Raw genomic sequence first — 24,885 nt, forward strand, 5'->3', positions numbered from 1 at the left:
GAATAGTGGGAAGATTTAAAACACATTTGAATTAAAGAATTGAAATAGAATTAATTTAAATGTGGTATTTCATCTCAATTTTAATTAAAATTTTTAGATTTAGTAGTTTTTTTCGATTGAGATTTCGGGCGGAAAACGCCGCTTATCAATTAATCGTAAGTCAATCGATAAGGCTATCAACTAATGATTAATGAATTAATCGATAATTTGCATCCCTAATACTGTGTTTTTTTAGTCAATCTCAATTTAGGAAGCCCCTGGTTTTGGGGGGAAAGGTGGTTGAGGCCCTAAGCGCTCTGCTTACTGTGCTTATGCCTAGCGGCGGCCCTGCTGGGTACGATATGTCTCTCAGTATGGAGTTGGCCTCTTTCAGGCAGCAGGTGCCGTACAGGCTAAAGCTAGATTTATGCTTCGGACGCATAGAATCTGCGTCCGTCCGTTTTCTGTCTATGCGAGTCCACGCCCCCCTCTCAGAGGCTCTGCGCCCGTCGTCGAGCGCCTCGAAAAAATTCTAACTACCCGTCGGACGGACGCGGAGTACGCAGACAAGAAGGCGTTGTGATTGGTCGTCTCGCTACTTCCTTGTTCTGTTCTTGTGGCAGCGCAATGCCAGTAGTTTGCGAGAGCAGAGCTGTATTCTGTTAAAAACTTTATTAATGCCTAGTGTTTAAATGTGTGTAAATACACGAAGCTACAAGCTAAGAGACAAACAATACACCAGTTGAACACTCGTGGCACAATGCCTGCGGTTTTACTACCGTACCTCCACCGAATGTAAACACACATCGGCAGAATCAACTGTCTTTACATGCTTGCTGAAAACAGACTGGGTATGTCAAATAATGATACCAGTGCATTGCCTTTGCAATTTGTGTGAAATTACCTAGCTAACCGGGATAGAAAGCAGCATTGCTTAATAATGACCGCAGTGCTTACAATGTAGTGAAAGTAGCCTAATCGCGCAATTTCAAACCTCGGACCTCGCAGAACTCGCAGATGCATGAATACAATGTTGGTTCGTGGCCACTCCCACGCGAGTTTTGACGAGCGCAGTTGCAGAAGTCTAATCTGACCTTAAGAGGGCAGCTTACCATGTTCTGTGCTGCTTTTATCACCCCCTGTAGCTCATATGTAGAGCTGAAAGCCTGTGGGGTGAAACGCTTAGCATTTACAAAACCTGCTTCTGCCCAGTGCATCAGCGTTGTCATGCTGGCTATACAGACAGATGAGTTGTTGTGATTGACCCATCAAAAAATATTTTCGTTTGTTTAGGGTCTATATTACAAAAGGGACAACAATCACTTTAATCAATTGGTTGCAATCGTTGTTGGTTAAATTGTACAATTGGTTAAAATCATACCACCAACAAAGGAGTTTTGTTGCCATTGGAAACTACTGCAACTGTCCTTGACATGGTTGGTCTCCCTCTGTGGTGCATTTTATCACCACTGAAGGAGGTCAAATCAAGGTCAAGAAAAATGATCACATGCCTTTCCAGGGCTGATTACTGTAATGGCTTTTCACATTCCTAATCAAAACCACAATCAGACAGCTGTAACTGATTGAAAATGCGACAAAAAAAGGGTGGGAGAAAATACAAAATATTTTTTTAAAATGTAAGGTCCTGTGCTAGCTCCCAGATATAGAATTGAAGGGATTGTGTCTTGTGTTTGACCTATCTGAAAAACTATCTGATACGTTTAATCTAACGATAAACGAATAAGTCTCTGATATCACAGCTCACTGGTAAAATCAACAGTCAAAACAATGTCTGGCGAAATAGCTTTGAGCTGCTGTTAAGCATTGTTGTTCCTTTATGTTTGTTCATGTTATATGTTCATTTCAGTGGGAGAACAAGTTTGAAGTACATTGCAGAAATAAAAGCCTGCAGTAGTTCTGTCATGAAGACTCAAATGTCATGTGCGCAAGATGATGATTGGACTAACGACAAACAAAGGCTGTGTACCCTCTGTATACCCTCATATGTATAGTATACTATGCACATGCTTAATTAAACACTGAATCTCACCTAAATGTTTAAATGTCATGGATACACTCAGAATTTAAGACAAGATGCATTAAGATGTAGCATATAGTTGTTTATGGAGATGACATCACTTTCATTTATGAAGCCGACATCACTTGGCGTGTGCAGTGGCAAAAGTTGATTAGTGATTCATCTGCAGATGCTCAAAAACAAGTTCTCTCACCATGATATTCAATTGACCCACTTTTGTAAGCTGCGACTGATTTATAATTAGCCCAGTTGAAACTGATTTTGGATGCCACACCCTGACAATCTCAGACAATGTGTTTTAAAATGCCATAAGGGTCGGTGCAATAATGCCATAATTAAACTGTTTTCAAATGCCTTCGCTTTGTGATGTCACTTGTCCTTTATTGTTCTATTGTCCTTTCTGTTGTGTTGTTTTATTACTTCTAATATATCCGCATCAAGAACTTTGGTGAAAAGTAAAAGCTATAGGCTGTCTGCATGTGTACATGCCTCTGTCACACAACAACAAGTTCCAGCGAGACATTGAGCACATGAATCTCTGTAAATCAAAACATTAATCCTCCAGTCTGACAGGTCCCACAGTGCGATGCAGCATGTGAATGAGCGTCTTTGAAGCCTAATATCGTTCTTCCGCTGGCAGTTGAAATGGTGGTGTGATACACCCAGGGCCAGGGTTGGACTGGCCATCTGGCATAGGGGGCATTTCCCGGTGGGCCCTGCACCCTCGTGGGCCCCTATTTTCAGAAAAGTTTTTTTTTTTTTTAAACTGGACTGGAGGAGAAATAGGGCCCGGGCACTTTTGGCTTAAAGGGGCACAATGTAGGATGACATACGTGTAGTTTTTGCGGTGCCCGTGGCATACCTGTCTCAAAATCTACAGTCATGAAAAAATGCTGTTTAAATAAGCTTGCTGTGAGATTGTTTTTCATAACGTAATGCCAGCAGTGGATACAAATCTGAATACGGTATGTAAAGCGATTTTTCGTATGAGAAGTGTTTCCCACGACACTCGTAGCGGGTCGCTCTGCCAAATGTAACATTTGGGGTTCTCTGACAGCGGACTGTGAAAGTGGTCGCGAGAGTCAGTTGACATACTAATGACTCAAATAAGCATTGGCTGACTTGAGACAGTGATTAATTCATCCTACATAGAGCCCCTTTAAAGGTGTGTGTGTGTGGGGGGCTCATAATTAGCGGCACACAACTGACCAGTGGGCCCTGCACCCTCGTGGCCCCCAATTTTCAGAAATATTACAAAAAACTTAATTTTTTACATTTCTGAAAATAGGGGCCCACGAGGGTGTGGGGTGCACCGGGAAATGCCCGCTATGCCAGATGGCCAGTCCTGCCCTGGTGGTGTGATACATCTGTGTACAGGTCATGGTCTAGCTACAACACAACTACACCACACCTGCAAATGTTTCATTCGCTTGTCTTCAGTTCATTGGAGCACGGATGTCTCTAATCTCTTGTAATTGTTTGGAAATGTCAGCATCGGAATGTGACCTTTATGAGATGGATCTGTTTTTAGTCATCAGATTTCAAGCACCACAAGACAAAGACTTTTATACCATTTCTGCTACCACTACGTCTTGAAAAATAATTCAATACATCCTGTAAATCACAGGAAACAAATCAACTTTTTATAAATAATAAATAAATACTGTAGCCTAAATAGTCTGCACTTATTATGACAGAGATAGTTAAGAGTATGACAGGAAACAACAGAAGTGGGCCAGAGAGATGGGGCATGATGGCGAAGGGATATGACCAGGGTGGACTTGAACCTGGGTCCACCCCAAGCCCATTTATTGATGGCTGCCGTAGTGCGCTGCATCAGAGTGCCCCCAACCAATTCCATTTCTTTACTTTTACATCAGCAATCAGGTTGGTTACACCCTGTCTGTATGAGAACCACGAGACTAACCGTCTCAAGATGGTTCACGTGTCCTCTCATAGATACTTTCAGCCTGAGGATTATACTCTGCCCTACATGTACTTCCCACTTCTCCCGTCTGTTTCATGGTTAAAAAAAAAAGTGTCATGCTTATATAAAGCGTCTTAGAGCCACGAAGAACACCTTTCATTGTCAACACTAAAACTGTAAACAGCAGTTAAAACTGGGCAGTGAAAACACCTCGACTGGAAGAGGACCCAGGACCCAGACCTGCAGCTTCATACTAGGAGATGGACTAGTAGGTCAGATCCTTGGGTGAGAATGCATGTTCTCCGCAAGTCTCGGGTAGGGTTGCCAGACCTTGGCTTGCTGACTTTTTAGACTGTAAGTGAAGCAGTGATGGCTGGCGTCTCATTGTCAAAGCCAAATTGCTTTTTTCACAAAGCTAAGATACAGAGAACCAATCCTAATTTCATGCAGCAAGTAAAAGCAATAAGGTGTGAGAAGTGAAATGTGGTCAGCAATAAGTGTCAGTGATGGTTATTAAGTGTGATTTTAATCATTAATAAAGAAGTTTGGACTGTGTGTGTGTGTACATTCTATATACTGTATATTAGGAAATTGCCAAGACAAAGATCTGAAATCAATGCGGGAACATTAAGAACATATAATTAAGAACACAGGACAGTCTGCACAAAAGTTGAGCGCATTTTATCCAGCAACGTCCAATGTCTGTGTAACACTGCCACGTTAAAACCCCAATAAAAATGATCAGAAGCACCTCTTGAAGCAAATTAAAAAATCCGCTCAAAAAGAATGGTGTCATCAACAAGTCTGTACTTTGTTGCAAATGCAAGTGCAAGACAGGTTTTTAGACCTCTTTCAAATGTCAGGTAACACCAGAGGCAAAAATCTCAAACTCCCTTTATCCTTTCTCTAAATGCCACTTTCCCACATGTCAAAACCAGTTCGCCAAAGAATGATAGGCCTTGGCCTAAACATGTTTTGCCTACTGACTATGAATTTGCTCTGAGCCTTCCACTCAGGCAAAAGGTCAATTTTGACAAGCATTAATTCACACTGCACAACACCCTCCATCATCGTCTTACAAAATCCAACTTTTATACTAATTCTTGGAACAACAAAAGGCGGTAAAAGTGAGCCCCATGAGGACCCTATTTTTCTTTGAGAAGTTTAAACTCAAAGGGGTTACTGTAATTCAGTTTGATTTTGACTTTATTTGTCAGAATTACCAGGATTACCTCTCAAGATGAACTTCTATGGATTTTTTCAGTCTGCGTGCGCGTGTGTGTGTGCGTGTGTGTGTGTGTGTGTCTGTGTGTCTGTGTGTGTGTGTGTGTGTGTGTGTGTGTGTGTGTGTGTGTGTGTGTGTGTGTGTGTGTGTGTGTGTGTGTGTGTGTGTGTGTGTGTGTGTGTGTGTGTGTGTGTGTGTGCGCGCGTGCGCGCGTGTGTGCGTGTGTATTCACATGCAAGTAAGTGGGTGTGAGGGATGTGTAAGGGAGGGAGTGTAAGGGAGTGTATGCATGGGATGTTTAGCATGCACACATTATATGCATACTGTATGCATGTACAATACTGCATGTACACGTGCATGTGTGACGTGTGTGTGTGTGTGTGTGTGTGTGTGTGTGTGTGTGTGTGTGTGTGTGTGTGTGTGTGTGTGTGTGTGTGTGTGTGTGTGTGTGTGTGTGTGTGTGTGTGTGTGTGTGTGTGTGTGTCTGTATTCGTGTGTATGCGCAGTTGCGCACGCATGCACATTTGTGCGTGTAGACCTGGACTTGGTGTCTGTGTGTGTAGGTTGGTAAATGGGTGTGTGCATTTGTCTCTGTGTTAAATTTCTGCAGTTCTTCTCTGAAATTAACATTTCGGTTTGGCCGACAAAATAAACACTGTATAACTAGTTCCTGTGATTGAATATGTAAATTTGTCAAAATTATTAGGGTGAACTCTCAGGGTGAACTTTTATGGCGTTTTAGTGGGACATGTGTGTGTGTGCGTAATGTGCATGTGTGTGTGCATGCGTTTACAGTATGTGCGTTCATATGCTTGTGTATATTCACTTATACACAATGTATATGACATGTACGTATTTTTGTAGCCTATGTATATTTATTTATAATAATAATAATAATAATAATAATTGTATTTGTATAGCACTGTGTCATACAAGGCATGTAACTCAAAGTGCTTAACAAATGGGAAAAAACATTGTTAGAGATAGATTTAAAAGGAGAGGTATAGAGGAGAGGCAGAAAAGCAGGAAGGCAGAGGAAGAAGAGATAGACAGAGAATGTAGAGTCATAAGGTCAACGTAGGTTAGGACCAGGATTCTTAGATGTGTAAGGTCCATAGTGGCTGGGCTTATCATAAGTCATAGATAGTCACACAGAGATTGGGCGCTCAGGTGCGGCCCCTGGTGGCATCAGGGGTGAGGAAAAACTCCCTTTCGCTTGATTCATAGTTTGTGAGGGGAAAAAAACTATATATGTGCATGTTGTATATAGTAGTGTGCAAAAGTATTTCCCCTCCTACTTATTTCTTACCTTTTATTGCATCTTTGTCACTCTGAAGCATTTCAGATCAAGGCAATCAAAATGGTAAATAGAGATGACTCTTGAGTCAACACAAAACTGAATGTGTTTTAATTGCTGATTTCATTTGTTATTGGAACAAAGCTATCTGAAAATACATGAACTTATGTGAAAAAAGTAATTGACCCCTAAACAATAACTTGTTGAACCACCCCCAACACCATCAATTTTAGTCAAGGGCTTTGGAGGAATTTTGGCCAACTCTTTGCCCTCTTTTTTCCAAATCAACTGTGGATGGCTTCCACACATGAACACAAATGAATGGTCACAAAGTGATGGCTGGACAACACCATTCACGTGTAGTATTTGTTTTATAGAGAGCAGAATCCATATTTTCTTTATTCATACAAGTAGCTGGTCGCCCAAGTCACGAGGCAGCAAAGCAGCCCCAAATACAACTCCCACCACCAGGTTTCACCTTTGACATAATGTTCTTTTATCAAACTGGTGGTGAGGACATTGGCCTTGAAACTCGACATGCATGCCAGTTTTGCCATGTCTACTTCTTGTGGTTGAGTCATGAAACCTGATGAAGGCCTAGTGCCGAAACGTCAGCACAAAAAGGAAAAGAAAAAAGTGGTGATTTGTGAAGAAGCAGTGTCGTGCTCTTCCTTGAGTTAAACGAAGTGAGTCATGAAACCTGCCATTTATTTTCGGAGGTAACTGTAACATCTCTAGTTGATAAAATATTCTGTGGTCCTTTCTGACCTCTTAGATCCACCGTCACCATGTTCCTGTAGTACGACAGCCACGCTTGGACCTTTCACCAATGCACCATGCTTCAGTGAGAGCCCTTATCCACAAACTCTCACCATGGTTTGCAGACATCTCAATGATTTAGAAATGGCTTTGTAACCTTTTACAGATTGTCAGACGCTCAATTACTTTTTATTATGATCTGCTTCTGAATGTTGATGGAATGCAGCATGATGCCGTGGGCTTAATATGGCTCACAGCATATTGTCAAACAGGTTCTATTAAAATCTAGCCTAGTAAACTATCCCCACCCGCGCCAGCGGCGAAAATGATTTTTGCCTGCGACTGGGTCTAGCCTCTGACAATGCCCAAATGCCCTGAATCTGGCAAACCAATCACAACACCGGAGATTTGTTTTGAATCTTTGGATGCAAATCGGATGGGGTTCTCAGGGAGTGACGACAAAGTGGCCAATAGGCACAGACACAATTTGAAAAACAACGGGTTGTTCCCATCAACAACCTTCCGATGCCTCATTGATCGGGGCCAGACTAAAAATTCACATTTAATCTCACATTTCGTCTGGCTTGTCAGGATTATTAAAATTGTCTCTTGATTTGAAATGTCGGGTAGCAATCAGACCTGCAGTAGCTGTGAAATATAACACAGTTATCCACAATACTATGATTCATCATAGTTACCTCATCATTTAACAAGGGGACAATTATTTTTCACTGCAGGCTTGAGCAGGTTTGGATGGCATCTTCTCTTAACAAAGGACATAATCCATAGAGGTAGAAAATAACACTAGAGAGGACCCCGCCCCCCTTTTTACGGCAATTTCTAGCGGCCATTATCTGTAGGTAGATCAGAGAAATGGAAATGAACAGAGAAGTGGGCTCACCTCTGTCAAAAATGACTTAATCATGTGAAAATGTCCATCAACACACTATACAAGGACAATAGTTGAAGTGTGTTGCTAACTATGTTCATAAAATATATTATTTGATTTTTAAATGTGTTTTATCGACTCATATGATTTAAGTAGATATTTAGCCTGACATTTCAAATCTGGTCTTTGATTAAAGTGTTACTTCATATTTACATAGTTTTAGTTAATTTCTTGACAGGGGTGGGCGTGTTCTCCATTGACTTGCATTGCCTGAAAGTACCTACACTACCTACGGAAGTTGGGAAGCTCCAGCTGTCATTTCCCAGTGCTGTCGCAAATTGCTATGTCCTCTCTAGTGTTATTTTCTACCTCTATGACATTATCACCTAAAAACTGCATTTTATGTTTACTTGGGTTATTCTTGTTGAATATTTAAATTTGTTTGATTATTTGAAAAACTTAAACATGCATAAAAGAAAAAAAACAAATGTGCAAATACTTTTGCACATCACTATAGGTGGGTAAATGCATGTGTGTGTGTGTGTGTGTGTGTGTGTGTGTGTGTGTGTGTGTGTGTGTGTGTGTGTGTGTGTGTGTGTGTGTGTGTGTGTGTGTGTGTGTGTGTGTGTGTGTGTGTGTGTGTGTGTGTGTGTGTGTGTACGTAGGCTACGTCTCTGTGTTACTGTAGGCTATGTGCAATTGCCTGCGAGCAGTTCGAGCCCATGTGCACATGTCTTCAAGTTGGTACATTTCTCTTCATGTTAAGATTAAGTATGTGGTTTGGGAAGCAAAATAGCTGTCTTTCTGTAACTGAATACTTTGTAAATGTCTCCATCTAAGTAACAAGCTGCTTACCTCAACCTGTTTACTAATGGAGTTCTGCATCAATCCCAAGTTGAAAGCACTAGTAGCCTAATTCAGAAATACACACTGTAAAAGAATGTGTAATAGTGTTAAGTAAGCAAAAATATATCAAGTAGATGACAGTTTAAAACACGTCAACCTGCCTCTCTCAGTTGTTTGTAGAGCCTCAGGTAAACTTCAATTAAGCTACGCTGTGTAGACTTGCCCTTGCGTTGTGTACTTCCATTTTAGGCCATTGTGAAAGTCACCTCTGAAACCTTGAATTCATCGCCCCCTGCTGGGAAAAGACTGCAATTGTGTATTTTTAGGCTACATTCATTATCCAAACTCCCATCCTCGACCTCCGCTTGTGGCCTTGCGCTTTGTTGACGCCCCGCATGGAGGAAACAATGATTTCCCCATTGGCAGCCTATAGCCACAATCATTTTGGGTGACTTTTCCCTATTCAACATCCTGATTGCAAATGAGGAAAAGGACCATTGAATTGCCTTTGAATTTACCAAGCCTTAGTTTCATCATAATCTGGAGCAGCTATACGGGAGACATTATGTGATCTGATGACATTATTGTGGTCTGCAGCCCTTGGTAACATGCAAACCAACAGCAAACATTTTCTTACTGACCCACATAGTGCTGTGTGGTCTCTGCATGCCTCTAAGACAGAAGGTATGACTTGAGAATTCACAGTGGTTGCACTTTTTAGACGTCTAGACTAGAAAAGGTGTTAGCTTTGAGTTTTCTTTTCTAATTATTGTTTAACAATTAGCCTACCTTCATTTAGGCCTACTAATGTACAGTCTGTGTAAGAAAGCAAAATTCAATGTGGACAAAACCATGAAGACACTTTTGAAAGCGAAAGAAAGCCCATTGGGAAACTCCAACTCCCATTGTCATTGTGACACAGCACTCCACAGCACACAAGTGAACACTGCACACAACGAAATTGCATTTATGCCTCACCCGTGCAAGGGGGCAGCCCTCAGTGGCGCCCCATGGGGAGCAGTGCGGTGGGACGGTACCATTCTCAGGGTACCTCAGTCATGGAGGAGGATGGGGGAGAGCACTGGTAGATTACTCCCCCCACCAACCTGGCGGGTCGGGAGTCGAACCGGCAACCTCTGGGATGCAAGTCTGACGCCCTAATAACCGCTCACCCATGACTGCCCTAATGACTTTTTATAGGCCCAACATTGAACGTGTTTTATCCTGAATGTGTTTTATCCTCTATATCTTGGTTTAATAACCTCAGTGTGAAAATTATTTTTAATTATTATTACTTATTATTATTATTTTTATTTTAATAATTATTATTATTTCTAATACTATTTTCTATACATCCCCTTTTACGGCCATCGTCAAGGTCTGTTAGCCTGTGCCTCACTGGGCTATGTAAAATAATAACTCAACATAATAATGGAGATGCCTCAGATCATTATAATGCAGTTCTTAGCTAATATGAATATTGCTAATCTTATATTTGAGGGATTTTGAATACATTAGTTATTCAAATTATTTTAATATTTATTTCGTTTTGCTATGCTTTTCCTGCCATCCTGCCACGGCCCCCCTAACACCCTCTTGTGGCTCCCCAGGGGTCCCCGGACCCCACTTTGAAAACCACTGCCTTGTGAGGTGGAAATACCAAGGCTAAAGATCCGGTCCAAATGAAGAGAGTCGTACCAAAGAAAGTGGATCTAAGAAGAAGCGTCATTTTGTTTCTTTTCCGGTATCCACTTTATGTCGGGTGAACGCCCCCTTAGGAGACCTTCGGTTAGGAGACCTTCGGAGTCCTGAGGTTGAGAATAAATCAAGCCCCCTTAGCGCTGTAGATGGCGGTAGCGCACGTCTTGAGCAAACACCTCAAAAATAGAAGAAGAAGGAGGGGACAACGCCCCCTTAGGAGACCCAACTTGAGCCCACGCTTTTGCATTGAGTGGGCGTGGTTTGCATTATCTTTCTCTTATTCTCTTCTCGTACATCATATGCCATAAACATCTTAACTGCATACAAAGCTGATACACACAGCACAGCAACGACACCTGATTTCAAAATATATCTTTATTAGATATACACATAAAAAACAAGCAGATGATTTTTCCCTTCAATATTAAAAATGCTACGAATTGACTAATTCATAATTGTGGTGCTTTTAAAAAATATAAAATGACAAAAGACTCTTCAATACACAGTCACAGTAGCTCCTTCGCTCAAAGTATCCCTTAGTTCATGGCAAATAAATCTGACAGATTTACAGATCTTCAGATTTACAGATGAATTTACAGTGAATGTGTGTGTGTGTGTGTGTGTGTGTGTGTGTGTGTGTGTGTGTGTGTGTGTGTGTGTGTGTGTGTGTGTGTGTGTGTGTGTGTGTGTGTGTGTGTGTGTGTGTGTGTGTGTGTGTGTGTGTGTGTGTGTGTGTGTGTGTGTGTGTGTGCGCATGTGTGTGCATGTGCATGTGTATGTGCGTGTGTGTGTGTGTGTTTCCATCATCACGTCTCGACCTGGTTGGCAGCCGACAGCAGGGAGGAGAAGAGGGAGTCGGGCCGCTGCATCAGTACTTCTGGAGAATCCAGCTCTGCAACCTGAGACAGAAACACACACAAACAAACACGCACGCACGCACACACAAATACACACACACACACCAATATGAAATTATTACCTATGTGAGCTTCCATAGGGTCAGTGTGATTGCATGACCACCACTCAAGTTGTGGGTGTGCTCGGACTGCTCTTTGGTGTAGCAGTCAACACACATTTGGTACCGCAGGGGTCAGGGTTGGAAGATGGACAGGACAACTCAACTTGGTCTTTGGGAGAATAATGGGGTAATGTCTGGCGAAATAGTAAAATGGTTATGATTACATATAGTAAACTTAAACAGAAGGCTTAAGTCAGAGGGTGTCTGAGGTCGATCCTCCACCTTCATGTATGCTACAGTTGCAGGAAAGAAGACAATACAAAATGTACTTTGAAGGACTCCAGGAATCACAAAACTGGCTTATTCTCTATATATTCACTATATTTACAGACATTCTGCATTTCCCAGATCTCTGCCCCTATAATGCCTTCAAATTGTTCAAGATTCCTATGTATGCTTTCATGTTTTAGGTAAAACAGGATGTATATGAACGGTTTTCTGATCCGCCCAACTCGCATTGAATTGCCTCTTCCCTCATCCTCCAAAACGTCTGAATTTCAGACGTTGTCCAGGTGTTTGTTTTCACCATTTTAAAGTTAATAATCAAGAGAAATGCAGATATGCGATTCTACATCAGCCTGTTAGTTATGTCAGTTGGTATTTTGAAGTTAATCGCGAGAGCACTGCTTATATTTAGGGACAAACGCACATACAGTGCCTCCCAAAAGTACACACCTCTGTTCAAATTCCAGGTTTTTGTTGCGTAAAAAAATGACAGAAAGACAAATAATTTCACAACTTTTCCCACTTAAATATATTATCCTGCACAAAAAAACTATCTAAAAACTATTATCCTGCACAATGCAATTGAAAAACAAACTCAAAGCTTTAAAAGGAAAGAATAGAAAATAAAAAAACTTCAATTAACATGGTTGCATAAAAAATATGCACAACCTTAAACTAATACCTTGTTGCAGCCCCTTTGGCTTCTAATACAGCACTCAGTCTTTTTTGGGTCAGAGCTGTGAATTTATTTGTCTTTGTCATTTTTTTTACATCACAAAAACATAATATTTGAACAGGGGTGTGTAGACTTTTGGGAGCCACTGTAATCGCTGAACCATCTCAAGGGTGCCATTAAACACTACGGTTTTGTACACTAAATTGAGTACGTTTAAGAAGATCTTGCCATGGAAACGCACACAATAGCAAACCGAACTGAACCGTACTGTACCATACGGCTTGGTGGTGTAAATATGGAGATTATTGAATGACTCAGATTACACTGTTGATGCTATCTCAAGGAGAGTTTGGGCCTGTTTGTGCTAGCTCACCCCCACTAAAGATGTGGCACCCCCTGAAGTGCCACTGGCCCTAGCAAGACAAAGGACACTTTTGGGGTGGGGGGTTGCAGTATATAATCTCACTTCAGAGATTCATCTGGGAGTCTCTTTCCATCTCTGAAGGGGCTCCAATCTCTGTCTTTCTCTCCCTCTCTCCTTCTCTCTCTCTGTCTATCTATCTTGGGTAAACTGTATTTGATTTCACTGTATCCTATGTAACCTACAGTAGCCTTGAGTTAAATGTAATGTTACCTTGCAGTCGATAATTAAATTGTCATATAACATTCATTCATTTGCATCTCCTCATCTGTATCATGCCATTTGCCTTTCCTGTGTCTTAAGTTAACACTGCTTCTGTTTCAAATGCCCACTCCTGGCCGTCGTTGGTTAGGAATAAAGTGGAGGGAAAAGTTATACACTTTTACAGTGGAAACGGACCTCAGTACTCTGACTGACTGGGAAATAGGGTCCAATGTCAAAAATCCCGTAGTGTCTCTTTAAGAGCTTCAAAAAAGATCTATTGTTCACATTTGAGTGTACACCCTTATTACACCCTTAGTATTTGCCTGGGACAAAATTGACCCAGAGGGCCAAAAGACTATAAGGGTAAAGCATTTTTGCTCATAACATCCACGTGTGTGTGAATACCTGTCCATTGTCCATGACCAGTATTCGGTCGCTGTGTAGTACGGTGTTGAGGCGGTGAGCTATGGTGAGCACGGTGCAGTCTCTGAAGGCCTCTCGTATCGTCTGCTGCACCAGAGAGTCTGTCTCCGAGTCGATGGAGGCTGTCGCTTCATCCAACAAGATGATCTACAGAGACAACAGGATGGTCTGATTTTAGTGTGTGTGTGTGTGTGTGTGTGTGTGTGTGTGTGTGTGTGTGTGTGTGTGTGTGTGTGTGTGTGTGTGTGTGTGTGTGTGTGTGTCCGTGCGGGCGCCTGAGTCCGCGTGTCCATGTCTGTGTGAGAGTGAAAGAGAGAGAGACAGAGAGAGAGAGAGAGAGAGAGAGAGAGAGAGAGAGAGAGAGAGAGAGAGAGAGAGAGAGAGAGAGAGAGAGAGACACAGACAGACAGACAGACAGAGAGAGAGAGAGATCCTGTCTCAAGAGTCTATGAGGGCGGGCGCTTAATCCAATAAAATGATCTTCAGAGTGTGTGTGCGTGAGTGTGCTAGTTACCCTTGAGTTCCTCAACAGCGCTCTGGCCATGCACATGAGTTGTCTCTCCCCCACTGAAAAGTTCTCTCCATTCTCCACCACTGGAGCCTGCAACCGCTCTGGCAGTCTGGCAATCTGGCACGCACGCACGCACACACGCACAGACACAGCGATGATTACGTGGTAGATCTACTGCATGTGTGAGTCTTGAATGCAGCGCATCCTTTTTTTCTTTGAACTATACTGTAAAATCAGTGCATCAATTCACAGATGGATTTCTGATGTGTATAGGCTACATATTATTCATACCTTGGTTGTAGGTGCATGCATTTGTCATCTTTCATATTCTATATGAACTACTTTCACATTTCATATAAACTGCTGTATGTGTGATATCAGTGTGATGTCATCAGGGGGTGTGGTCATACATACCGATTGCTTCATGTAGGTGTTCTCCAGAGCCAACCAGATCTGCTCATCGCTGTACTTGTCAAAGGGGTCCAGATTATACCTAAACACACAGACACAGACACAGACACACACACAGTGTCCCCAGGTTTGACCACATCAAATTTAAGACATTTTTTAGACCTATTTTAGACCACAAAAACTGAAAATTTAGACCAGCATCGCTCCCATTCCCAGTTCCCGAGCCGGGGTCACGAAAAGATAAAAGGAAGAGAAAGGAACGGAAAGAAAAAGTCATAATTGTATTATATTCCAGTCATATTACAGCAACGCTGGAGTGAAATTGGTTAGGGGGGCATATTTTTTCCAAGACAGAGCTTAGGGGACATATTAGGCAACACACCCAACCTAAAAATATTTCAACACATAGTAGGCCCTAATATGCCATTAGTTATATGCTGTAGACAAAAATACCAGTACCTCGCCTCACAATGAGACATATAATTTCATAGTAGCCTAATCTAAAGAAATGTGCCCTTTGAAAACATGATATTTCTGCCATCCATGCAAGTCTACACTTGCCAAAACATCTATAAATAACATATGCAGGCAAATTGTAAATTTATTACCGCTGGGCACGGTCTATATTGCTGGCTGTCATTCAAGGTGGACGTAAATCAATCCACACAATTCAGCCTTCCGGGACTACGCTATAAATTTGGCTCAACGTGGTTTAAATGCCCAATTTTCCATGATGACGCAAATATCCTCAACAACCAATCTTAAGGTACAAACAATCCTCCCCTGACCAGCTGCCTCACGCCTTCACAGAACCAAAAAGCCAGGAGAGCCTTGGTTTGAGCTTTTGAAGCTCGCTCACATTTTCCAAATTGAAGTGAAAGTGAAAGCCCATTGGGAGATCCCTCCAGCTCCCATTGTCATTGTGACACAGCACTCCACAGCACACAAGTGAACACTGCGCACTACACACAACAAAATTGCATTTATGCCTCACCCGTGCAAGGGGGTAGCCCTCAGTGGCGCCGTTGGGGAGCAGGGACACAAGTCTGACGCCCTAACCACTGACACATAACTGCCCATTTAATATTCATGCTTGATAGTCACGTTTCATACATTGCATTTCGCAGCAGACCAGTCGGGGACAAAAAAGACAAAATAAATTTTAGACCTTTATTAAACATTTTAGTCATGGGACAAATATTTTAGACCTTTTTTAGGCCTAGAAAAGGGGATAAAAAATTAAAGACTATTTTTTAAAAACTTTTTAGACCGCACTGCTACACTGCGACACACAGTGCCAGTGAAGAGCGTGGGGTCCTGTGACGCGTGTGTGTGTGTGTGTGTGTGTGTGTGTGTGTGTGTGCGTGTGCGTGTGCGTGTGCGCGTGTACCTGACAGTGCCAGTGAAGAGCGTGGGGTCCTGAGGGATGATTGACAGCTGGCTCCTGAGCTGCTGGAGGCCGACGCTGCTGCAGTCCACACCGTCAATCACCACAGCTCCCCCTGCAGGCTCACACAGCCGGAACAGGGCCACGCCAAGAGACGACTTGCCTACACACACACACACACACACACACACACACACACACACACACACACACACACACACACACACACACACACACACACACACACGCGCACATACACACATGCACTCCTTATTGGTCAGAATAATCACTTGCATGCTTAAGGAAGTCTAGGAAGTGTGTGTGTGTGTGTGTGTGTGTGTGTGTGTGTGTGTGTGTGTGTGTGTGTGTGTGTGTGTGTGTGCGCGTGACTGTGTGAGTGTGTGCGTGCGTGTGTGTTGTGCGTGTCTCTTTGTGTGTGAGTACCAGATCCGGTGCGTCCCACGATGCCGAGCTTCTCTCTGGCCCTGATTGACAGGTTCATCTGCTTGAGGATGATGGGCGTGTCGTCACGGTAACGCATGCTGTAGTCACGGAAGTTGATTTGTCCCTGCTGAGGCCAACCCTCTGGAAGACACACCCCCTTCACAAGCCTCGCAGCCTCCGACACACACCCCTACAAAGACAGACAGACAGACAGACAGACAGACAGACAGACAGACACGCACGCATGCATCAGATCAGATTCCATCAGATATCCCAGTTGTTGGCATTGTTTTTACACTACATTTTGCTGTGTTAATTCACATAGAAGGACCAACTAGAAAAGTGTTACATTTGGCTCTGCAAGTGTTGAATCATCACGGCAAAATGTATGTACTGTACTGTGCGGATACAGTGTGGTGTTTTTGCATAATGTATGTACTGTGCTGTGCCTATACAGTGTGGTGTACTATGCTGTGCGTATACAGTGTGGTGTACTGTACTGTGCGTATACAGTGTGGTGTACTGTGCTGTGTGTATACAGTGTGGTGTTTGTGCATAATGTATGTACTATGCTGTGCGTATACAGTGTGGTGTTTGTGCATAATGGGGTTCTTTATTCAGTCCCTCCAGGACGTATACAGTGTGGTGTTTGTGCATAATGGGGTTCTTCATTGCTAAATGTATGTACTGTGCTGTGCGTATACAGTGTGGTGTTTTTGCATAATGGAGTTCTTTATTGCATGTGCACACACATGAGTATCAGTGTGTTTGAGCATTAAAGTGGAAGTCTGTGCTTTCAGTAATATTACCTTGAACTAGCCTGATTATCATTGACTTTCAAATCTCTTCGAGATTTGGTCTGACCAAGAGCATAACAATTAATGTTTCCAAAACGGCATGGTTGACCCGCCTTTACATTGCTCTTGGCCTGACTAGAAGCAACGCAGAAGGCGTTGCGTCCCTAGGAGGGCGTGGCCTGCCTAACCTTGAACTGTCATGGGATTCCAAAAGTAGTGCCTGAAATAGGCCATTACGGAAAAAAGAGGAGTTCTCTAGCTCCCGCCAAAGCCTGTGTTCTGTCAGAGCTCTGTTGATTGGCTTGGTTAGGTTGAGGGTGTGGGGAGCTGCCCAATCAGAGCTCTCTTGCTTGGCTTGGTTAGGTTGAGGGTGTGGCTAGCTGCCCAATCACACGAGATCGCTGGCATTTTGTAAGACAAGACAGGAAGTTGAATATTTCTTTATTTTTCCGCTAAAATTGGGAATTGCGTGTATTTAGCGACTGCAGATTAAGCGGTTTTCAACTATGTGTGTTCTGATAATTTGTGAACAAATTCCAAAATCCCAGAATCCAGGCTTTACGTGTATCAACAAGAAAACTTGCAGACGGCAGCGGTAACATGATGCATACCGAGTATACTCCGGTTGGCAGGCCGCATGTGAGTCAGTGATCAATGTTGTCTACTAACGAACAGATTCGAATTTGGAGGCTACGCTTTCAAGATGGCCTACTTCCAAGATGGACGTTTTGTTGTTTGCACCATTTTTTGGTTGTGCAATAGCCAGTATAATTGGTAATGAGTCTATGGCTCAGATACAGTAAGATGTAGGAAGCAGAGGAGGGCACAGGCGGAGGCATCACAATCAACGTTTTGGTGACAAGCTCTACCTGTACTGTACCTCTACCTCATTTAGTACAGCATTCTGTGTGCACCCGCACGTGTGTGTATGTTTGTGCGTTGCGTTCCCGTGTGTGTGTTTGCGTGTGTGTGTGTTTGTTACCGTGATGTACTCCAGCAGTCTCTCCACAGATGTGAATTTGGCTTCCACCTCCGAAGATTGCTGTATCGAATACGCCAACGACTTGGTTAGCTGGAGATGAAAAGAGGGTTAATGGTGTCCTCAGGCGTGAGCATGAACAGGTATAGGTACTAGTAGTAACAATGCATTATTTTGAGACCTTGGATAAATACAGTATATGCAGATACTTTTTGAAAACGGATATGTTTCTATCTGTTAAAATGTTTTACCCTGTTTACACGACATGTGGATAAAATAAATCTGCATTGTTATATCAAGACAAATGGCAGTGTAATGCGGAATGTCTTATCATGGAATTGCCCGTTTATCAGCACATCATTTTCAGAAACAGACAAGTATCTTACTTCATTCTTACAAATACTCATTATAAATATCCTCTTAAATCTCCAGTTTTAGAAAGAACAATTTTAGGGAGCTAAAACTGTTGAAAAGTTTACATGGCATGTGGATAAAATAAATCTGCATTGTATGTGGAATGTCTCATCATGGAATTGCCTGTTTATCAGCCCATCATTACATCCTTACATCCTTCTTACACATATCCATCTTGGGTGCATATCTTAAAAATATCCTCTTAAATATCCAGTTTTAGAAAGATCAGTTTTAGGGAGCTAAAACTGTTGACAAGTAAACAAAAGGCCCGCAGAGATAAGGTACGCTTTTACAAAAATGTTTATATACTTTACATGTAAAATGCTGCTAAGGTGTTTGTTTCTCGAACGCGTAGTTGCTAACCTATTAGCAACTTGGGTAGTTGCCAATGGGAAATAGTTAGCAACTATGGTTTCGAGAAACGCAGCCAAGGACCCCTCTTTACTTCTCCTTTAAAATCAATCTTTAACATTGATGTTTTTTCCCATTTGTTAAGCACTTTGAGTTGCATGCCTTGTATGATACAGTGCTATACAAATACAATTATTATTATTATTATTATTATTATTATTATTATGTAAACAGGGTCTGAATTATTAAGTAGGCCTATTAATTCCTCAACTGTACAATGCAGCATAAGTAGACTCTTCCTGGAGGCATTAGGTGTTAGGCCGAATTCACACCAAGGCGTCACGGAAAGGAAGCGAGACGATTGAGGTCTTTCCGTCTTTCCGTCTTTCGCCCGGTGTGTTCTACTCTGCCTTTGCGCGGCCAGTCCAGTTCAAAATCCCCCCCACTGCCAAAGCTATCGTGCTACTTTGGCATTCATTTGAACGAGGCACTGCCGGTCGCTGCCGTCCAAAATCTGCTCGAGTTCTATTTTCCAAATTCAGCGCGGAGCGGAACCGGCTCCCGCGCTGCTAACGGCCGACTAACGTCCGACTAACGTCCGACTAACGCCAGTTGGTGTGGAAGGACAGATTTGTTGTATTTTCGCCACCGCCAGTAAAAAACGATTCCGTCCCGCGCCGCTTCACCGCGTTGGTGTGAAAGCGGCCTTATAGGTCACAACAATGTATTATTATGAATTGTTAATAATGAATGGCTCACATTAATAGTGTAAGTGAGGGCTAAACCCTTCATAGAGGCGTTAATGGTGTCGTTGGGCGTGAGCATGGTGAACAGCGCCACTATGAAGATGTTGAGGGCCGACTGCAAGCCCACGAAGTTGCACAGCAGCCGTGTACTGGAGTTCCACAAGAGGTAGAGGTTGGAGTTGGTGTCTGTCATGTCCCTGAACCTGCAGAGAGAGAGAGAGAGAGAGAGAGAGAGAGAGAGAGAGAGAGAGAGGGAGAGAGAGAGAGCTGTTATTGTGTCATACATGCATATACGTACATCATACTGTAAACTGCTCTCTCTTTCTATAAGTGAGTATGGGGTTGAGGCTGTGTGAGTGTGCTTGCGTATGTGTGCTTGCGTATGTGTGCTTGCATGTGCGTGAGTGCGTGAGTGCGTGCGTGCGTGTGTGTGTGTGTGTGTGTGTGTGTGTGTGTGTGTGTGTGTGTGTGTGTGTGTGTGTGTGTGTGTGTGTGTGTGTGTGTGTGTGTGCAGGGGCTGTCATAGGGGCGGCACTCGAAAAGGGGTGGCCCATTGCAAAACCCCGCCCCCATTGTGAAACCCAGCCCCCAACCGGTATTGAAAAAATAAGCCTAATATGTAAACGTATTTGTCAAAGTTTGCCAAAGTTTAAACCAAACATTTTCTTAATCCCAATAGAATGTCTCTGCTTAAACCACGTCACTGCTTTGAACTCGCCTCTCCCCAGGGCCATTGGAGCTGCTCAAAGTCGATTGCTTCCCAACAACGTGGGTGGAGTTCCCGACTTCTACGGAGCAAAACGATATTTGTATGGCTCCTGGCCTGAATGTGCATGTGTGTGCGGATGTGTGTGTGTGTGTGCGAGTGTGTTGCCGTACATGTGTATGTACTGGTCCCTCTTGTCGTAGGCGTGTATGGTGCTGAGGCCTTGTATGACAGAGGTGGTCAAAGAGATCCAGGGAGAGCGGCTCACATTCTCCTCCCGCTTCAGCACACGGATGCCCCTCTGGAAAATACTACACACAAAACACACACACACACACACACACACACCAGGGCTTAACACTAACACACGCCAGGTAGCCAAATGCGGGTGAATATCGGCGTTGGCTAGTAGATACCGAAGGTTCACTAGCCATTCTGGCGGGTCCGTTACTATTCTGAATGATGAGGCACCGCATTTTGTTTTTGTTTTTTTCCTCGGACCGTCTTTGCTACAAAAGCAATACAATGCGATTTCGCGAGCCTACAATACCCATGAAGCACATGTGTCACGTGTCACCTGTGTGTCACGCATGCCAAGAATCTGATAGAGCGACTAGTTTTGCGAAGAGGAGTGGCAACGAGCTAGGCATATCAGCGTGCGTTTGGAAATGTCACTGAAAACCTTGTCGTGAAAATAAAGTAGCGAAGTTCATCTCAACTGACGTGTTTTGCGATCTCTCATTAGTTCAATACTTAGTAGTAGTGGCTATTACAATGACCAAGGCGAGAGGAAAACACGCCAGCCTGTCTTGTGAAAGTCTCCAGACTAAAGCGCAGTGATAAGACAAGGACACATGCGGTATTAATAATGTTCGGTTTAATCTTTTTTCTGATTTGCCTGTATGTCTTCATACCTTAATATTCCTCCATGTTTCTTGTGCTCTCCCCGACTGTCAAACCGGGCTTAAACAACGAGCAGTAGCCTACTGTAGCCTTCCAGACTGCACTAAAGCACGTCCCTTGCCCGTTTCACCTTGCGTCCGTTTATTTAAACAACTCAATATTAAACTAAATGAAAGGAAGTCGTAGCCCCTTCTGTAGGCCTAGTTACCGCGTCTGTGTGCGCTTTTTAGTGGATACTATAAGAAAATATTCCAGAAGAGGTGTTATTCCACATCCATGACCGAGGAGAGGCGAACTTGGCAATGACTTTTGCTATCTACTTTGCGCATCAATTTGGACGGCAACCTCCACAGATTGGCCTATATGATATGAAGAAAGTGCCTTTCAGATCAAAGGCGAAAATATTTTGCTCTCGTGTAGCTTACATTTGTGCCCTTCCACAACACTGTGCTTGGTGTTTCTGCATGGTCAATATAGCCTATGCCGGCCCATTCCTCAGATCAGTAAATCTGTTCTTTCCATAGCATGCATGCATGGACCAGTTAATAGGCCTAACAATTACAGGCTAATTATTAAGCCCTATATTATATTATATTATATTATATTATATTATATTATATTATATTATATTATATTATATTATATTATATTATATTATATTATGTTAGCCTACATTACATTATTACAGCCTATTATATAATTCTTTAAAGCTGCTATGATGGTTAAGAAAATTATGGCTAGTAAAAAGGCCCAATGGCTAGTGAGTCAGGAAAACCACTAGACAAAATGGCTGGTAAGCGAAAAAGTTAGTGTCAAGCACTGACAGACAGACAGACACAGACACAGACACAGACACAGACACAGACACAGACACAGACACAGACACACACACACACACACACACACACACACACGCAATTACACACACACACACACACACACAAACACACACACACACACTTACTAGAGAAAGAGTGTGAGCATGAGGCCTAGGAGGGCAACGACGAGGAGCATCATTGGGAAGACGGCTACGATGGTGATGAGGATGGAGGTGATGATCAGACCGCACTGGAGGAAGACCTCCATCTTGAGGGGCAGCCCCCCGTCCAGCTCCTCTTGGTCCTTAGAGAAGCGGTTCACCAGACGGCCGGTGGGGGTGGTGTCGAAGAAGCTCATCGGACTGAACAAGATCTGGAGTAGAGTGGAGTGTAGCGGGACAGCATAGAGGCAGACGTTTCAGGATCCATGTTCAGTTTCTGTTTGCTGGTAAACGGTTTACCGCACACTTGTTTGACTTTGTTCATTTATTATTTATGGCGCAAACAGAACTTTTTTTTCGCCTGAACCTGATTCAAACCTGATGACACAAAGAGGCGGAACGCGTTGTTCACTCTGAATACATGAACCAAGTCAAACAGGTGTGTGGTAAGCTTTTTCTTTGATAGGGTAGAAGAGGACTGAGTAGAATAGAGAGAAGGGTTGAGTAGAGGAGAGTATAGTAGAATAGTATTGTAGAAGAGAATAGAATAGAATAGAATAGAATAGAATAGAGTACAATAGAATGCAATAGAGTAGAATAAAGATATAGAATAAGTAGAATGGATGGAATAGAATGCAAGGCATTGGCAAGGCACACAAAGCAAGATAAGGCAGATTCATATATAAGGTGCATTTCATACACATATGCAGTAAAAGGAGTAAAGAAAACAAGAAATACAGTGCCGCCAGTTAGTATTGGCACCCTTGAAGCTTAAGCACATTATGAGACATATCTCCAGACAACAAATAATAAGGTCAACCATGATTTTTCTATAGATAGCTTGTGGTTGATAGTAAATGTAAAAATGATCAACAGCAAGGAATACTAAACTACGAGAGGGAAAAAATTGAAGAAGCTAAAGCTCCTGGAACCACTGGTATTGGCACCCTTTACTGGATACCATTGTGGAAACCTAATTTGACTCAAATATGGTAGATAACAAATGGGAATCACCTTTGACAAATTGCTTTTGCCCATAGGATATGAATTAGGCAAGGATTTTTTTATATTTGTCTTTTAAATAGCCACCTGTTACATCTTGTGCGTCTTTGACAAATGTGAAGACAGATGGGCTGCCTGAGGACACCAGAAATACAATTATTTGCAAAAACAAGACCTCCAAATAATAAAAGGTCATCTCAAAAGACCCTAGTATACCATTTCCAACACTGTGTTGTGTTATTCAGATATTTGCCAAACAGGGAGCTTTAAAGAACATCCTTGGATGTGGGGTTAAGGGAAGAAATGATGATAGTAGTCTGTAGAAGTCGGTGCAAATAATGACAAAACACAGGGTCTAACATCTACAGACCTGAAGGTCAACTTTGAACTGTTTTGGGAAGTTTTTTCCAATAAGCATCACAAGTTAAACACTACACAAAGTTTTTGTTTTTGGTTGGAGGCAAAGACAGACCACATTGCTTCATGAAAGTCATAAAAGGGAACACCTGAAGTCTGTATAAGAGAATACAGGGAAAGCACGGCCCTTTTATGAATATTTTAAGGTCAGGTGAAGCAATAGTACAGCTTTTCAGTGATGCACACAAACAGCATGTTTGCACATTCTGCAAGAAAGTCTTTAAGGAAAAGGACACCCTACCAAAAATCAAGCATGGTGTCAGATCTATAATATTATGTCACCCCATTGATGCATTAGGTATTGGAGGATTTGACCATATCACAGGTATCATGACAGGCATCACAGGTATCATCATTTACAGGAAAATGTGTAACCATGTGCAAGAACACTTCGTTTGAGGTGAGGAACATGTTCAGCAAGACAAAAACCCAAAGCACACATCCAAATGCACACATCAAAATGCCACTAGAGAAGTGCAAGAAGCTCGTAGACGAATACCAAAACCTTTGGAGGCTGCTTTTGCTGTCTAATGGTGTGAGACCAATCTGTTAAGGAGGGGTGCCAATATTCATGGACATGCCCTTTTTCATGTTTTTGCTTGAAATTCCAAAATTAATTTGGAAAAAAATACTTTGCTATTCTAAATATCTTTGGACCTGCAATTAAAAGATCCTGTTGCTAAACGTTGTTTATATTTTCATTTACTTCTGGATATACTGCACATTTTGTAATAAAACTAAGGTGTGCCAATACTAACTGGCGGCGCTGTAGAGAGAAAGATGCGGTACAGTATAACAAAATAACAGAGTAATAGAGGACATGAGAGCAGAATAGAGTAGGCTACACTAGTGGAGTAGCGTAAAATAGAACAGACTGGAGAAGAAGTCAGTAGAATAGAGTAGCACAAATTAGCAGTAATGTAGAGTAGAATGGCGTTTGTTGTCACTGTAGACATCATAATTGCGTAAAATTCACATCGTATATAATGAGACAGAAGTGCAACATGTACGGTAGGCTGTGATCTATTTGCTTATGACTGTGTCACCTTGTCAAACATGGCATTGTGTAGCTTGGAGGAGGCGCGCAGCGTGACCTGTGTGTAGGAGTATGCCCTGAGGACGCTGACCATCAGCATGGGCAGTATGGTGAAGCCGTACACACGCTGGTAGTAGTCAAGGGCAGGGTTGTCTGTGATGCTGCCAGCAGTCA

The 24,885-nt window shown here is 42.6% G+C and overlaps 1 protein-coding gene across 1 annotated transcript in view; it reads right to left on the minus strand.

Annotated features, from left to right (window-relative positions):
- Positions 1–11,422: 11,422 nt before the first annotated feature.
- Positions 11,423–24,885, minus strand: part of LOC134468282 (ATP-binding cassette sub-family C member 12-like) — a 32,748-nt gene continuing 19,285 nt past the window's right edge. Inside the window, exons 19-29 of the mRNA XM_063222227.1 lie at positions 24,722–24,885; positions 22,242–22,468; positions 20,548–20,685; positions 19,682–19,871; positions 18,161–18,250; positions 16,382–16,571; positions 15,941–16,100; positions 14,554–14,632; positions 14,143–14,256; positions 13,611–13,775; positions 11,423–11,560 (exon numbers count right to left, since the gene is read on the minus strand). The exon at positions 24,722–24,885 is cut by the window's right edge and continues 37 nt beyond it. Coding sequence (XP_063078297.1) covers positions 11,468–11,560; positions 13,611–13,775; positions 14,143–14,256; positions 14,554–14,632; positions 15,941–16,100; positions 16,382–16,571; positions 18,161–18,250; positions 19,682–19,871; positions 20,548–20,685; positions 22,242–22,468; positions 24,722–24,885 — 1,610 coding nt within the window. The 3' untranslated portion in view covers positions 11,423–11,467. The remainder of the gene's footprint in view (positions 11,561–13,610; positions 13,776–14,142; positions 14,257–14,553; positions 14,633–15,940; positions 16,101–16,381; positions 16,572–18,160; positions 18,251–19,681; positions 19,872–20,547; positions 20,686–22,241; positions 22,469–24,721) is intronic.

This window comes from Engraulis encrasicolus, chromosome 2, assembly GCF_034702125.1.
Source record: "Engraulis encrasicolus isolate BLACKSEA-1 chromosome 2, IST_EnEncr_1.0, whole genome shotgun sequence".
NCBI classification, from domain to species: Eukaryota; Metazoa; Chordata; class Actinopteri; order Clupeiformes; family Engraulidae; genus Engraulis; species Engraulis encrasicolus.